At 42.2% G+C, this 17,398-nt stretch overlaps 2 protein-coding genes across 6 annotated transcripts in view; one reads left to right on the top strand and one right to left on the bottom strand.

Moving 5' to 3' along the window:
• CFAP69 (cilia and flagella associated protein 69) overlaps positions 1-10,087 on the top strand; it is a 41,042-nt gene extending 30,955 nt beyond the window's left edge. For all 5 annotated transcript variants that reach the window (XM_043541227.1, XM_037890734.2, XM_043541229.1 and 2 more), the window contains 3 exons: positions 1,900-1,986; positions 3,695-3,799; positions 9,719-10,087. In XM_043541227.1, the coding sequence (XP_043397162.1) occupies positions 1,900-1,986; positions 3,695-3,799; positions 9,719-9,895 (369 nt within the window). In that variant the 3' untranslated portion in view covers positions 9,896-10,087. The remainder of the gene's footprint in view (positions 1-1,899; positions 1,987-3,694; positions 3,800-9,718) is intronic.
• A 6,502-nt stretch (positions 10,088-16,589) lies between these two features.
• On the bottom strand, positions 16,590-16,966 carry FAM237B (family with sequence similarity 237 member B). Its single transcript, XM_037891560.2, has one exon. It carries the CDS (start codon positions 16,964-16,966, stop codon positions 16,598-16,600), a length of 369 nt encoding a protein of 122 aa, XP_037747488.1. The 3' UTR covers positions 16,590-16,597.
• Positions 16,967-17,398: the final 432 nt, after the last annotated feature.

Here is a 17,398-nt window from a genome sequence, read left to right as displayed (position 1 = left end):
TTTTGTCAATATTTAATTACCAATATGAAAGAAATAACTGTGCAATGTATCACCACTGGTAGAATCCAAATAGTAATCATACTACTATGTTTGTTAGGTCTGTCTCTCGTCTTTTGCAAAAGAGGGAAAGGCAAGGTTATACTAACTGTAAAGCAATCATTACAAATAGATCTTTCTCATAATGAAACTCTAAGGGCTGTATTTACAATTGAAGGGGTACAGTTTTCCAAAATTGAGTTGAAACATGATTAGTGGTAAAACTGGTTCCAATACAGTTTAACGTAGAGCGGGATGAATAATGGACTTTTTTTGATTCACGGTTAGTTTTGGAAACATGGGGGAGGAGGAAGAGAAGTCTTCTTGGGTCAAACTAAAAATGACATTTTTGAAAATTTTCAGTGCATTGAAAAGTCCAAAAACATTTCACACCAAAATGAATTGAAATGGTTTGACATTACTGAAACAAAAAACTTCAAGTCAAAATGTTTCAGTAATGTCAAAACATTTCAGTTCAACCCAAAAAATTTAGTTTAGACTTTCATGCATTTTGACAAAAGCAAGCAAAGGATTCACAAAATGGCTGGAGGAGCTAAAGATGGAGGTGGTGCTTCCCTTTATAAGCTTTAGCCTTGTGGCTAGGGCACTCATTTGAGATATGGGAGACCTGGGTTCAGAGCCTTTCTCCCATCAGGCATAGATGGGAACTGAACCCAGGTCTCCCACCCCCCAGGTGAATGTGCTACTCACTGGGCTAAAGCTTATAAGAGGCACCAGTACTACCCTACCTCTTCCTATTTTGAGAATCTTTTGCTTGCTTCTGTCAAAAGGCCTGAAAATGAAAATGAATTTTTTCAGATCATAGAATCATAGAACTGGAAGGGACCTCGAAGTCATCTAGTCCAGTCCCCTGCACTCAAGGCAGGACTAAGTATTATCTAGACCATCCCTGACAGGTGTTTGTCTAACCTGCTCTTAAAAATCCCCAATGATGGAGATTCCACAACCTCCCTAGGCAATTTATTCCAGTGCTTAATCACCCTGATAGTTAGGAAGTTTTTCCTAATGTCCAACCTAAACCGCCCTTGCTGCAATATAAGCGCATTGCTTCTTGTCCTATCCTCAGAGGTCAAGAAGAGAAATTTTTCTCCCTCCTCCTTGTAACAACCTTTTATGTACTTGAAAACTGTTATGTCCCCTCTCAGTCTTCTCTCTTCCAGATTAAACAAACCCAATTTTTTCAATCTTCCCTCATAGGTCATGTTTTCTAGAACTTTAATCATTTTTGTCGCTCTCTTCTCTGGGCTTTCTCCTATTTGTCCACATCTTTCCTGAAATGTGGCACCCAGAACTGGACACAATACTCCAGCTGAGGCCTTCCTTTCCGCTAGGAGGGCATACAGCATCTTTCTTTTTTCCCCTCTCCAGGTCTTTCTATTTGTCTCATAATTGTAATTTCTCCTCCTTTTCTTATCTGTTTCTTCCCACCACAACTGATTGTATCTCGGTTCCCTCTTCCATGCAGCTTTAAAGTAGGTAGGATTGAAGGATTTCTCCTTTCTCAATCACAGAGTTGTCAGTACTGCTTGCTGTGGCCCCTTCATCTTAAGGGTCCGCGAAGAGTTGGTTTGCAACAGAGATGATGTGTCTTGTCTTTATTAGGGAGTGAGAAAAGCACAACATTCTCTGGCATTCTCCTCTAGTCAGTACTAGAGAAGCACTGATCCCGGTCATCCTTCCAGGCAAAGGAAAAGTGCTACATTAAGAAAAGCCAGAGGGGAGGCCACAAAATCAGGGTAAATAGGTGGAAGCATTGTACAAGCATCAGGAGCAAGGAATTCAATACAGTTAATGGAAATACAATGTGTATTACATCTCCTCAAATCTCTTGTCACCTTGTAGATTCAAGCTATCCATAAACAGAGAGAAATGGTAAATAAATCCTGGGAAGATTTCTTAACTCGGACATCAAATTATGAGGCTTTAAAGGTAAGAAGTGTTTGGGGGAATTTATATTAGCAATGTTGTTTTATCATTGAACAATTCCAAGCAGTTTTATTCAGTATTGAGTACAAGGATATTACTATAGAAATTACAGCTGGGCTCAAACCTGGCTCAGTAATGCTCTGATAGTAAGTAAGGCTCAGTGGTTAGTACACTTCCCTAGTACTTGAGACCCAGATTTGGTTTTCTGCTCCACCACAGATTTATTGTGTGACCATGGGCACGTCACTTATTCTGTCTGTGCCTGAATTCCCCACCTGTAAAATGGGGATAATAATACATCCCTATGGGTGTAGTGAAGATGAATACATTAAAGATTATGAAGAACTTTTTGCAATCTAATGATGAGAAGTATAGAAGAGCTGGGGGGTATTATTTTTATTCATAAAACATAACAGAAATGCTGTTCTTTACTGAAGACAAAGGCTTCTTGGCAGAGCCGTGCAGTCACTAGTAACCTGGCTGCTCCTCAATTTCCAGTCACAAAGTGGGGATGAGCACTCTCTCTCTGCAAGTACAATCATGCTCATGTGCAAAAGCAGATACCAAAAAGAGAGGCTGAAACTGCAAATTTGGCAATCGTTTTCTTTTTTTATATATAATCCCTCCCTTGGTTTTTCCCACAGCAAATATCTGAAGATAACCTGAGGCTTGCTAATCTGTTCTGATACCAAGATCACTTTTATTGTGTACAATATTTGCATTTACATTTCAAAAAGGACATCCAGGGTAGAATCCAGAGTAAGACAACGAGACTAATTTGGGGACTGAAGGAAATTATTGACAATGAAATGTGTCTGTAGCCAAATCTGTTCATTCTTTTCAAGAAACACCTGAGGAAAAACTGGTCTTGGTATAAGAGTACCGAGTTCAGGCATGTAGCAGAGATCTAGGCTATGATCTGCTCGGTCTGTGTGGCAAGGTGTAACCTGCAGTCATGAATTGAAACTAAGTGAAGAATAAAAGTTGACTATAAAGAGATTTTTTTTTTTAAACCTCCAGGCTCATTATCTAGTTCAGTCAGATATTGGCTCTGCAGCAAGCCAGCCTATTCTGGGGAATGTCAGCCCACCATGCAAATCCAAAACACGAAAGAAAAACTTGCATGTTGGGAAGGTATTGAGCAGCCTGGGACACCACAGCTCTCATGAGCTTCCTGCCTCTTCTGCCCCTCAACTACTAATTATAGGTCTGTCATATCCCTTCTGACCCTTTTCTCAGCCTCTGTTAATGCTTAACTTTTACAATACCCTACCTCTGAGGTAGTCTCTAGTATCAATTCCCTTTCAAAGATGTGGAAACTGAGGTATAGGGAGGATAAAGGACTTGTCCAAGAGCAGAGGTTGAGTGGCTGAGCTATAAATAAAGGCCCAGATTCTTGACTCCCACTCCCTATTCTGACTACTAGATCGCACGCCCAAGACAGAGTACTAATGGCTACACTTACTCTGTTCTGTCTTTTTTTTTTCTTATCTCCTGCAATACCAAATTGTTTTGTTTTCCAACACATTTTGGTGAATCAATTCATATTACAGACTTTATATTCCCATTACTCATACTTTCGTTAAAAGTAAATGGAAATGACCCTTCATGTTTTATTTTATAGTACTAATTACACCATTCTCTGTCTGGTGTCATGTAGTGCAGTGCTGATTCTCATAAAAATAACTCTTACTTTGTTAAATATATTTAGAAAGCAAAAAGACTTCAGGAAAAATCAATAGAAGCGTCTAGATCAAAGTCGAGACGACAAAACGCAACACTCCACTCAACTGAAATTAAAGGCCTGAATACGACAGTAAGTAAAGTTTCCAGGCATTCAGCTTAACTCACAGTAACAAGCTAATGGAAATAAAATAGTGTAGTTTAGGCTCAAAAGTTAGTTATTGTTTGTTTGTTTTTTAATGTTAGGCTCCCTGTCCATTCCAGAAATGAGTTGATCTCAGTCTATTCTATCTTTTGTTCAATCCCCCTTTTTTCCCAAGTTGCTTTAAGAAATGTCCTTGATGACCAGACCCAAGCATGTGAGGTTAAAGCACTGTGCCTTTTTTAGCAGAAAGATGTCTATTATGAATGCACATGTTTTGATGCCTTTGATGCTTCAGAAAAGGGTTTTTATCATAAAGGCCTTTTCCAGCAGTGTGGCTTTTACTCCTTGAGCCTGCAAAGACCATGAAAGAGTCCTGAAAGCATTCTTGATGGATGTTAGTCTTGTCTTTTTAGGTAGATGTCTGCACAGCGTAGTTAGTAAGCACCACTTCAACCACTGTAACACATCCACAGGCATCAAGAAATTGAAATTGGTCAGAGAAAGTCTCTGTGATCTGAAGCTACTGTAAAGAAATGTAGGCATATAGGCTCTACCATTTATGGGTCAATCTTCTAAAGAGAGTGTGACAGTTAGGGTCCAGACACCCCCAGGGGAGAACAAGGGTTCTGAACTCCAAAGAATAAGCACTTGAATCAACTGATTATATACAATGTTATTGTGCATAAAAATCTGCCAAGTAAAATCTTTTATGAATGCTTGCAATGTTCTGAACTTGATGGTCATTGAGATATGTATACAAACTGTGATTATGAATCTTTGTATTGATGTATATACAATAGTATGTTCATGTCCCGCACTACAATTTCAAGTACATGTTATAGCAAGGGGGAGGGGATGGCAGCTCCTGCCAAGCCAGTTATTTTACACAAAACTAACTTCAAGTACCCATCCATTGTCCAGTTAGAAAAAAGACATTGGGAAATGGGAAAACACTGAAACAACTTGAAACTGAAAAGAAATCCCCAGGCTTGGAAAACAAAGGGCTTGTACATGTAACGCCGACAGACCCCAGATGTCGGCGAGCAGGATAGAACCGGGGATCTCTGGAGTTTAGTTCATGAGCTTCTACCGCATGAGCTAAAAAACAACTGGCTGGTAGCTAAGGCTGAAGAGCAGACTCATTTTCTCTCTCTTTAAGTGGTCTTGATCTCTCTAGATGGGACAGAACACCACACCCAGAAGGTGTATGGGTTACATACACACTAGCACGTATGTCGGTGTAACTTATGTCACTCAGTGATGTGAATAAGCCACCCCCTTTAGCGACATAAGTTACACTGACTTAAGTGCCGGTGTGGACAGTGCTATGTTGTCGGGAGAGCTTCTCCTACCAACACAGTTACTGCCTCTCGTGGAAGTGGTTTTCTTATGCTGACAGGAGATCTCTCTCCAGTTGGCATAGAGTGTCTTTGCCAGATGCTCTACAGCAGCGCACCTTCGTTGGTGGGTCATTTCCCTTGCTGTGAATCCCCATAACCTGAGAGACGGGAGGAAAAAACTGCAAACCCTTACGAAGGAAGGGATTTGAAGTGAAGGACATCCAAAAACTCAGGGCCTGCCTGTAGGCAGAGTGTGGTCTGTGAAAGGCTAGATTCTCTCTGTGCCAGAGGGTATGCTGAGAAACTGTTCAGAGGCAATAGGTAACTTATATTAGAAAATGGAATTTAGCTAATATGGAAACGTAAAGCCTGAAGTTGCGTCTGTGTTTTCTGTGTAACTGTGTTGCTTTTCCTTCCTATTTCATCTTTGAATCTCTGATATATTTTTTTTTTCTGTCTGGGGCAGAGGTGGGCAAACTACGGCCTGCGGGCCACATCCGGCCCACGGGACCCTCCTGCCCGACCCCTGAGCCCCTGGCCCGGGAGGCTCGGCCCCGGCCCCTCCCCCACTGTTCCCCGCAGCCTCAGCTCACTGCAGCACCAGCGCAATGCTCCAGGTGGCGCAGTGGGGCTGCGAGCTCCTGGGGCAACACAGCTGCAGAGCCCGGCCTGACCTGGTGCTCTGTGCTGCACGGTAAGGGGGCAGAGAGCAGGGCGGGTTGGATAGAGGGCAGGGGAGTTCAGGACGGTGGTCGGGGGGTGGATAGGGGTCGGGGCAGTCAGAGGGCAGGGAACGGAGTGGTTGAATGGGAGCAGGGATTCCAGGGGGGCAGTCAGGAAGGGGGGGGTTGGATGGGGCGGCAGGGGGCAGTCAGGGACAGGGTTCCGGGGGCAGTCAGGGGGCAGGGAGAAGGGGTGGCTGGATGGGGCAGGGGTCCCGGGGGGGGCAGTAAGGAAGGAAAGGGGGTGTTGGATGGGGCAGTGGGGTGGCAGTCAGGGGACAGAGAGATGGGGTGGTTGGATGGGGCTGGAGTCCCTGGGGGGGGGTGGTTTGTCAAGGGCGAGAAGTGGGGGCGGGGCGGATAGGGGAGCGGGCTAACCCTAACCGGCCCTCCATACAATTTTCGAAACCCGATGCGGCCCTCCGGCCAAAAAAAGTTTTCCCTCCCCTGATCTGGGGGGGGGAGGGTTTCTTTTACCCCAAGCAGGTATCTGTTGTGCAAACTGCGTGGCGTGTATGTGCCAAAGTGAACTGATAACTGGGGGCAAGTTTCACTACTTCAGGGGTGAGGAACCAGAGGGGAAAAGTATGAGCAACTGGTAGATTAAAAATGCATGATAGACTGTTTTGGGGAGACTTGGAATGGGGAAGACTTTTGGGATCACCCTGCAAAGAGTAACTAGGCTGGTGAAATCCACAGTGAGACCTTTGTGTTTGTAGGTTGGCTACTGGTGTTGTTGTGCCAATAAATTAAAAACCAGCAGGATCTTATTAAAGGGAAAAAGGCAAAATACCACATTTATTGTGAATACAGAAAGAATCATAGTAAGCAGTTAGTTACAGCTGTAACATTCCATTCAATCTCATCTTTATTCACACATTCATTCATACACACACACACACACACAGGTTCTGCAAAGTTGTTATCATAGTAAACAGTTAGTTATAGCTATAACATTCCATTCAATCTCATATTTATTCACACATTCATTCATACACACACACACACACACACACACACACACACACACAGGTTCTGCAAAGTTGTTATCATAGTAAACAGTTAGTTATAGCTATAACATTCCATTCAATCTCATATTTATTCACACATTCATTCATACACACACACACACACACACAGGTTCTGCAAAGTTGTTATCATAGTTACCAGCCTTAGAGTTGCTCATGCCAAGCCACTGGCCAGGTGGCCTGGACATGAGGAGGGAGCAGGGCCTTGTCAGATGCTCATCTGATGCTTCTGGAAGTTGGTTTGCAGAATCAGACCCCAAAGTTCTCACTTTTTAGAGTCTATTTTTATAGGAATTTCTTCCTATGCCAGTCTGTGGGAATTGCTGCATCATGCTGTTGCTGAATCAATCAGCAGATGGCACATTCCTGACGGCTCCAAGATATTATCTTGTTCTTTGGTTCTCCCATTCTTGAGGCTGTTGGGTGGATTCCAGTCTGCCCTCCGGGGGTCCTCTGGTTATTTCCACTTGACGCCTTCTTCAGCCGATGGACACTGGATTCTTAGGCTGGCACCTCCCTGATCATTCAGTTATTATCCACACCAAGCATCCATCCACATACATCCTCTATCTCTATTTTAATCACAATTGTTAATACAACAAAAGGGCGGGGAGTCTCTGGGTGCTGTTTCTGTTGTTAGAGTATTGCTTTGAGTCTCTGTGAATTGCTTTGAGAACAGACTCTGTCTTAGAATGTACTAACACAATTAGCAGCTTGCAAGTTTCACACACAGAGGGAGAGAAACAGTACCAAAAACCAAGAGACCTCTTAATTAGTAATACCCTGGAATTTAAACTTTGGGGAATCAAACTCATTTGTGATTTTAATACAGAACTTCTTTAATATGATCCAACAGTGTCGAGCTCTGAGCTCTAGCAGCATATCATTAAGGCACCCAAGGTAAGAGGTCAGGCAGTGACAGAATCCATAACATTGTATACAACCAGTTGATTCACTTGCTTAGTCTTTGGAGTTCAGATCCCCTGTTCTCCCCTGTAACTTGGTATCACAGGAGGATTTCTATGAAAAATTTGGAGAGACCAGGACTTTGTGCCTCTGTCACTGGGAAGACCTGTGCAGCTCTTAATGACTTCAGTAAAGACTTCCTTTCCAGTTATCCATTCCTTCACAGATATCCCATCTTACATGGCTGAAGACAAAGTCTTTGGAAAAAGAAGGTTCAAGTTTAATCCACGTCTTTTCCCTTTTCTTTATTACCTGGGATGTGTGTGTGTACAACTACCTCTTCCTCAGAAGATTTCAGATGTTTTCAGGATCTTCTTGGGAGCATGACAAGTCTCTGTATCTTGAACTCTTGACAGCCCAGGAGAAGACTTGCTATCTAACATTTTGAAGTTGAGATGAAAAGAAAAAATCGCCATTCCAGTCAGAGTGTCTTATGAAGGCAGCTCAGGGCTTCTGACTTACTTCTGCTTATGTGCCTGTGGGGTCCTGTTGAGCAGACAAGATGTAGCAAATTCTTTTAATGTGGATCTGATTAAATTTCTTGGACACACTGCCCTGAATAATTGTTCCAGCATCTGCAGAAAATCAAGGACGGATGAGTCCATGCTATAAAAGAACTATAAATTAAGAAAATTTATCAGTAGAACCTCATATTCGTCAGCAACACTGCACATGAGAATTACAAATTACACATATTGCTGGCAATCTACAGCTCGTATTTGTGGAACAAGAGTCTCCCCCTGCACCCAGATCCCTCCACTAGAAAGTTCTCTGTATGTGAGGAGAGAGGAATCTACGATGATTGTTGCAGAAGGCCAGTGTGTGACCAGATATGGTCTAAAGCTCCGTCTATGTGACCAGATATGGTCTAGAGCTCCGTATGTTGTTGGGTTGGTTTGTTTTGTGGAGACTACAGTTAATATCTGCCATTCATACCTGAGAATTCTGAACTTTCCCCTGAGGTCTCCAGTCCAGGACAGAGGATTTGCGATTCCAAGGCTTTAATCTATTCAGTTTAAAGATGGATAGTATAGTGGAAAAACTGTGGGTCTATAGAAGACCTAATGATCAAAACAAATCTCATCTAGAAGCCACTCAACATCAAACTCTTGTCCCATCCTCTCCCCTCTTTCCCCCTCCTTCCCCACCCCCCACCCCCAGGGATCCTTACAAAACATTGTGTGTCTAATGTTTCTGAAGGCAGTAGATGAGAGCGGTAGAAGAGTATCAGAGAAAGAGGTTCTAGTCTCCTTATTTCCTCATTCTCAAGGCATAATCAAGCCTGGTGGAGAGAGTTTGTGGGGTGGTATGATGCACTAACATATATAACTTGGGATTCTGGGAATCAGTTACAGAATGATCTTAGACTATAAACAATGGAAATACTGCTCTCCCCATCTTTTACAAACCAGCCTAAGGTAGCCAGTTGACCAGTACATTACAAGCCACAAGTTTACTTTGCTAAAATACTTGCAACACTGCAAATCCAAATAGCAGAATACATTGCACAACATTTTATTCTTCTAATGACAACTTGATTCTCTTTTCTTATGATGAGAAGTATAGAAGAGCTGGGGGGTATTATTCTCTTTTCTTACATGCTAAAGATCAGACAAAGGCTGAGCATCACAGTGCATCAAAATACCAGCCAGGAAGCTGTTCGGTCTACATTATTGATGGAGTAATTATGTATATTGTTTAAAGAGTATTTTAGGAGGAGCTAGGAAACCTTCAAAATGCATCTCCAGCTTCTGAGTAGCATTTTGAAAAGAGAGGGCCTGTGAGTTAACTCTCATTTCATTTTATTTTAAAGACTAATATGCATGTCAAGCCATTTGTTTTGTTTTCTAGATTGCATCTGGTCGCTTGGTAACTGTAGAAAGTACACCTTCTGAATTAACTGGAGGGCCTCTGGCTGACACAGACCTTGCTCTTAGAAAGCTCTCTGTTCGTGGAGGAGCCTTAAAAAAGATCAAAGGAGTTAAAGTGTTGGACCCACTCAAGAAAGATTCAGTATCTGTAAAGTAAACATTGTCCTGTACTGTTTCAGACAGTGCTTTGTATTTTTTCGTTAATATATGTCCAAACATTATTTGTAAGATATAATCTATTTGTATTTCTTTGGTTAAATATATAGAAGAGCTTGCGATTAATGATTATAGATGAAAATATATTTTTGCTTTAAAAAAAAAAAAGTTCATGAATAAAGAATTCCATGCAGTATGTGTTCCAGAGGTCCATTGATTCTGATAATTGAGGCCATCTGTGCTAGGCTCAGTTTACCCTGCTTCAATAGCTGGATGTCTGAGCCTCAGCTATTGAACACGCCGCCGCTCTGCTTCTCCCCCCTCCCTCTCAGGCAAGGGAGAGGCAGCGCGTTCAGGGGAGCAGGCGGAGCGGAGGTGAGCGGGGGGGAAGCACAGGAAGTAACAGGAGGGGTAGAGGAACCGCTCCCCGCCCCAGCTCGCCTCTGCTCCGCCGCCTCCCCCAAGTGCGCTGCCACTCGGCTTCTCCTCCCTCCCTCCCAGGCTTGCCGCATGGAACAGCTGTTTCACGCGCGGCAAGCCTGGGTGGGAGGGGGAGATGCGGAGCAGCGGCGGCGCGCTCAGGGGAGCAGGCGGAGGCGAGCTGGGGCAGCGGGGGCACATTTCTAGGGGCACCATGGCCAGCGCCAAAATGCCACCCCTAGAAATGTGCCACCCCAAGCACATGCCTGTTTTGCTGGTGCTTAGAGCCAGCCCTCCTAATAACACATACATTAAATTCTCAGCCCATCTATAAACATTTCTATAAACCCAGTGTGTCAGCTACCTAGAGAGGAGAGATTACCAGCGCATCACTCTGGAGTCTTTGCCACTCACTTTCCTCAAATACCCCTTCTTCAGGCAGGTTAGCATGTTTCTGAGTCTTTCAGGACATTTAGTCTCCTGCTCTGATCTTCTCAGTATCAGCTTTTCACTGGAATCTGATTTGTTATCTTGTTCCTTGACACTTTCTCCTTTGATGATAAATGATCAGTCAGTTGGGAAATGCCAACGTCCGGATATTCTGTCAGTGTTTTGGAACTTTCTGGGATTACTCTTAGATCCCTTTGATTACGTCGAAATGCGTCCCCCTGGTCTGTCTGGACTACATAAGACCTTGGATGCAGCTGTTCTTATATGGTACCCCTTTGGCCCCAAGTACCAGAGGTGTCATTGCTCAGGCTCACCCCATCTCCTGAGTTAAGAGATGGGAGATCATGGGCCCTTTTGTCAAAATAATATTTCTGCTTCCACTTCTGATTTTCTTTCATTTTCCATATGGTTACATGGCTATGAGATTTCAGCAAGTAATCAGTAACTGGTAAATTAGATCTGATCCTTCTTCCCATTAACCGCTGAGCTGGAGAAAAGCCATTCTCCAAGGGGTGTACTTCAGTAAACCAATAAAGTTTTATACAAATTGCCCCCACTATCAAAATATTTTTCATACAGTTCTGTACTGACCGAATAGACTTTTCCACAAGTCCGTGTGATTGGGGGTCATTTGGACTTGATGTTTTGTGAAGAAAATCCCAATCTATGGCAAATTGCCTAAAATCTGCACTGGAAAATTCCAACCTATTATCACTAAAGACTTCATCTGGAATTCCATGTCTGAAGAAGATTCCCTTCATGCCACTTATCACTGACTTACTATTAGCACTGTGCAGTGTGCAAATTTCTGGATACAGAGAATAATAATCTGTGACTATTAAATAATCCTTTGATTGCCAGGTAAATAAGTCAGTGCCTACCTTCTCGTAAGTCCTTGTAGAACGGATGAGGTCGCGGTAGCTCTGCCTGTTGCCATGGCTTGTATTTCAAGCATTAAAAGCAGTTTCCTACCACATCAATAATGTCGTGATTGATCCATGGCCAATACACAACCTCTTGTGCTCGCTTATTTGCACTTCTCAATTCCCAAATGACCGTCATGGATCTTCTGTAGCATTTCTTTTTGGAGGCACACTGGAATTACAACCTTACTGCCTTTGAAAATCACCCCATCTATCACAGTAAATTCATGTCTGCAGTTCCAATAGTCTTATACTTGCACGGCAGGTACTTATTTTTCAGACCACACTTTAATTATCACTTCTTTAAGGATCCTCAGAGATTCATCTTTCTCTATTTCCTCTGCTATTTGTTGCAGTCTCCTGTTAGCTATGGGAATTGACTTTACAATCAGATCCACATAGGCTTGAATCTCTATCTCTAAAGTCTTCTCTGGCTTCGTAGTGGAAGTCACTGCTCTGGAAAGTGCATCTGCAGTGAACATGAATTTAGCAGGTGTGTAGGTCACAACCAAATCATACTTTTTCAGCTTTATCATTCTTTGAAGCCTTAAGGTACAGTCATTTAGCAGTTTGCTAAATAATGCTATCAAGGGCTTGTGTCCAATTCAACTTCCATTATCTGATTGAATCTCTCACAGGCAAACAATGTTCCTAAAAGCTCCTTCTCAATCTGTGCATATACGGTTTCTTCCTCCGTCAGTGATTTTGCATGCATATATCACTGGTTGCCAACAAGCCTCATGCTTCTGTAAAATCACGCACCTAACCCAGACTGTGAAGCATCTGCTGGCATTTTATTAGGCCTTCCTGGTGCATAGACCTTCAACACTGGCTCTTGCATGAGTTGTTGTTTTAAACCTTCCTATGATTCCTCCTGTTCTGCACCTCAACACCATTCATTTTTTATTCTCTAGGAATAAAATACTGCTTTGGTAGACTAGGTATGAATTTTCCAAGATAATTAACCAATATTCTCTCTCATCTCCTCTACCGACTCATGTGCTACATGTTGTCTAATCTTTTAGCCTTTGTTCTCTCACACACTTCGCTCAATGTCTTCCATCAGGCTTCCGCTTATGCTTAGCACTGCCTCCTCCAATCCACCTCATCCTCCTCTTTGTCAGTGTTCGTTGGATAGCTTGTCATGCCAATAAAGTCCCACTTGAACTAATTGTTTACACTATATTGTAAATCACTTGGGTCAAGGACTTGTTTGTGAAGTACTCCATGTATGAATAATAATACATGCCTTGACACTGTTGAACTTATTATTATTGTACCTTGGACTTGATCTTAGCATATGTATAGTCAATATACTATAGTTTCTTAAGATATCCGAGACCACTTTGCATTGGGACAAGGGCATCAGAATATAAAAAAATATTAGATTTGATCCTGCAAGGTGTTGAGTACCTTCATCTCCAGTTGAAATCAATGAGAGTTGAGGACTCCTTGTACCTTGCAGGATGGAGTCCTTTCAAATATGTATGGTGCATTGCAACTGCTGTTCAGTTCAAAAATAGTGCTGATATAAATGAGCATAAAAGGTGACCTTATGAGTGTGAATGCATTTTACACCTCTGTAAATGAACTATAGTTAAAGTAACTTTTTTTATTCACTGAAAAACCCTGGATCATTACTGCACTGTTTATGTGGCCAAGGTAGAAAGCTCAGCTAAACTGAGCTCTCTAAGGCAAACAATTGATCCAGCTTTATATATTGGGTCTCTAATGAAGCATAGTCCACCTATAGCCATTAAGTCAAAATGAGGATTGTAGTAAAAATTCAACTTTTGTTTTATAAATAAACAAATTTATTTTGAAAGGTCTTGCTGATCTGATGCCTTGCAGCATCCTCAGCTAATTATTTTAAGTTAACCATCTTTTACTGGCTTTCCAAGGGTATAACTACACAGCAAAGAAAAACCCACGGCTGGCCCCTGCCAGTTGACCCGGGCTCGCAGGGCTCAAACTGCAGGGCTGTTTCATTACTGTGTAGACTTCCAGGGATGGACTGGAGGCTGATCTCTGGGACCTTCCCACCCTGCGGGGTCCTAGACCCTGGGCTCCAGAACAAGTGCACAAAGCAAATGAAACCGCATGTATTAAGGCAAATGGCTTGGGTCATATCTCACGTAGTTTGGAAGCAGTTCAAACTGAAGCAAATTCAGGACTGGTGCACATTGGAATCCAGACTGCAGTATGGCACATTTGCGAGAGTCTCTAGTGAGTCTCATCACTTACGCCTTGTAAAGACCCTTTACAAATATGCCCTGAGAATCACTCCACCCCATCCTGCAGGTTATTCAACTGGTAACTATGTCACACGTATGCTAGTTCTTTTGAAACTTCAGTCCCAAGGCTTGGGATAGATAACAAAAATATTACAGCCGTAATAAGAGTTTGTCCTTTTCAGGTGAGTAGAAGTTGACTTCAAGCAGTCTGGAGTTTTAAGACCTCACAAAAACATATCCTCCTTTGCACTCAGCATCTGGAGTGTTATCCGCTCCCAGCGCAAGAAGGCCCATCCAGTCCTTGTAAGAAGGTTGTGAATTTTAAGGCAGTGATTGGGGATTTAAGGAAGCTTTCTGGATATTTTCCCCTTTAAGCAGGAGAATCCTGTCAAATTCCTAGTCCAGTGAAATCACACTTGTTTTGCTTCTGCCCAGTAGGATTTTTGGGGCAGTGCTGACAGAAGTCAGAGCCAGTAGCGGCGCAGAACTGCAGGCATAAGGGTGGCAATGCCACCCTTACCTCTCTGCTGCTGCTGGTGGCAGCGCTGCCTTCAGAGCCTGGGCACCTGGCCAGCAGCCGCCACCCTCAATACCATACCATGCCACCCTTACTTCTGGGTAACGTTTGACTTTTGCACTGGAAGGAGTGGCTACAGGGGGGGTAAGGCAAATTTTGGGGTGGCTATAGCCCCGACAAGGCTCTCCCAGTGCCACCCCTGTAAAGGGCTAGACCTTGATTTAACATTCTGCCATAAGTTGCACAGCTCCAGGAGCAAACCAGAAAACAAGTCTTGACTTGGAGAATCACAGTTCATTACTAAGTTCCCCTTGCTTGGGAAGAGACCAGTAGCCGGTTATTGCCCCCTCTCTGCCAGCTGTGCTGTGCTGGTTGGTTTCTTGTAGTGGAGACAAGACTCCATCCATTCTCCACTCCATGCCCATCTGCCTGAGGCGGCTCTCCCACTGTGCTGCAACCCAAGTAGCCCATGGGTGGGATACATTGCAGCCCTTTTACTCCCACCTGGGTGCATTCGGCACATGCTAATCTTATGCAAAATACGTAACTGTCCCTTTTTATATTATACATATACTGTATTTGTAACTAATCAGCTACACAAATGGACAAGTATGAGACAGTGACTATTATTCAGTCTTTGTTGCATAGAAAAATATTTTAATTAAACTATAACCAAGACCAAGCAGTGATCAAATACAAACTTAGAGGCTGCGCAAGACACTACATCAAGCATAATCTCTCCCTTTGGGTTGATATTGGCACTTTTTTGCAGATCTTAAAACTGAAATCCATTTCATGTGCATGATACTGTATAAAATATCCTTGTTACCATTGCAGTCTGTTTAATGTATAAAAATATATTGGGTTTCCATTGCAGTTAACATTTTAAAAAATAATTATTTGCAAGATGAATGTCTACAAAAATATAACACTAGTTTAAACAGATAAGTTTACCTGAGAGAACACAGATATTGACTCAAAATACATAAAGCATTCACACGTGCAGAGGGGCGGGAAAGGCAACCATGGTACATTTAAAGAAAGGGAAACGTTGGTAACACACATCTGAAGAACTTATCAATTATCAAGTGCTTGTTCAGCATAAAGCAAAATCTCAAAACCCATCAAAGGAACAATGCTCAATAAGCAGCTACAGTACAGGCTGTGCTTTTGACAAGCAGGCTCTTTTCCTTCCGTTTGATGTCATCTTGCTAAGGTATCTTCAATTTTCTCCCATTTTGAGAAAACTGATGTATTGAGAAGTCTGACCCTGCAAGATTAGAAAAGAGGGCTAGTTATTATCCTAGCAATCTGTTTAGGAAGGCTAGGGTTATGTGATATCTTTTATTTTGGTCTATTCATTTTGTGAGTCATGTTCAATCTCAATTCTTTGCCACTATAAAAAAAAAATCTACTGGGGTTATATTACTCTGGGGCAAAGCTATCTCTGGGGATTGGTTAATAAGAAATAGAGCTGGTCATCCAGAGGCTGCCAGTTCAAATCTCCCCCAAAAGCAAGAGTGACCAGTGAATTTGTTACCATTTGGTGGTTCTCAGTGGCCAAGTGTCCATGTTACAAAAATGAGCACTAATAATATGTGTCAGTGGGAAGGATAGACTTGAGTGGACAGGGAATCTGAACCTCTCCGAGAGATAATTTCTCCAGGTCAGAGGTGAAACATAATTGCTATGAAGATGTCACTGTTGCTATTTCTTTTACATCTGTTCTGTGAATAAACAGAGGAATTCAGTCTCCAACCTTGTTAGTTTGGCACGATGAGCTTTTATGAGCACTAAATTCACACAGACGCTTTTAAGAAAAACCTTGGTAAAAATATAATAGCTAATATATAGCCCAATTTGCCTTGAACAGAGCACATAGTAGGGTTATATGGACATATATGATCTAGCACAATCTGAACAACACACACAATTCTTCAAAATTTGATGCACTGTAGATGTAAAAGGAAAGAAAGATGTAAATTATTATTAAAATGGCTTTGAAAAGCATTTGATAAAGAAAGATGGGCAGAAAACTAGAAATTATTGTGTTGAGTTGTCTGAAAAATAGACCGTTGAAGGATGGAACAATATTATGGCTTTAATAGCTTGTATTTAGTTGGTTAGTATTGTACATTAAAGTTACCTCGTGAGGTTCTCTATGGGTATGTGGAAAAATAATTGGGAGATAGTAACTGTCTTCTGCCCATTCCATGGGACCTTGAAAGCACACAGTCGACATACATATCCCAGAAGTTCTGGGCTAAGTCATTGAAGAGTTCGTTATGCTTGGCCTTAGGTGATTCTTTTAGGAACATCATGAAATCCCAGAGAGCAATGATAGCATCTGCTACCCTGAGTTTCTTCATTTCCACCAGCCTGTGAGAGGAGATCTCCCAGCAGTGATGGTCAATCTCACCCAGGCTTCCAGGAGGTTCTTTCTGATATTCTGGATTGGCATAAACCAAATTCACTATCAATATACAGCCCAATTGAAGGTACCACCTTCTTCTACACACAGAGTCCATGGTTCACACTGGTACCTAAAAGAAAGGACATAAAAACAATAGTGACTTTTCCCTTCTCTAATCCTTTCTCACATAACTTTAAAAGCTATCCCTGAGATGATTTATGAATTGTGGTCATGCATAACACTTAACATTTATATAGCACTTTTCATTTCCAAAGCACTAGTATAAACATTAACCAATACAATATGCTTTACAATATGCTTGCAAAGCAGCTAAGTATCATAAACTCCATTTCACAGATGGAAAAACTGAGATAAAAACATTCAGTGACTTGCCAATAGTCACAGACTAGGTTGGCCTCAGAGCTGATCTTAGAACACAGGAGCACCCATCTACCACTCCTGTGTTTAGACCACCCTGCCTCTCTGCTAGTTATTCAGTTATTAGTAGAGATTTAAAGAATTATAACATTCGTGTTTAAAATTATTG

Source organism: Chelonia mydas, chromosome 2 (genome assembly GCF_015237465.2).
Source record: "Chelonia mydas isolate rCheMyd1 chromosome 2, rCheMyd1.pri.v2, whole genome shotgun sequence".
NCBI classification, from domain to species: domain Eukaryota; kingdom Metazoa; phylum Chordata; order Testudines; family Cheloniidae; genus Chelonia; species Chelonia mydas.
This window is presented reverse-complemented; position numbering and strand designations above follow the sequence as displayed.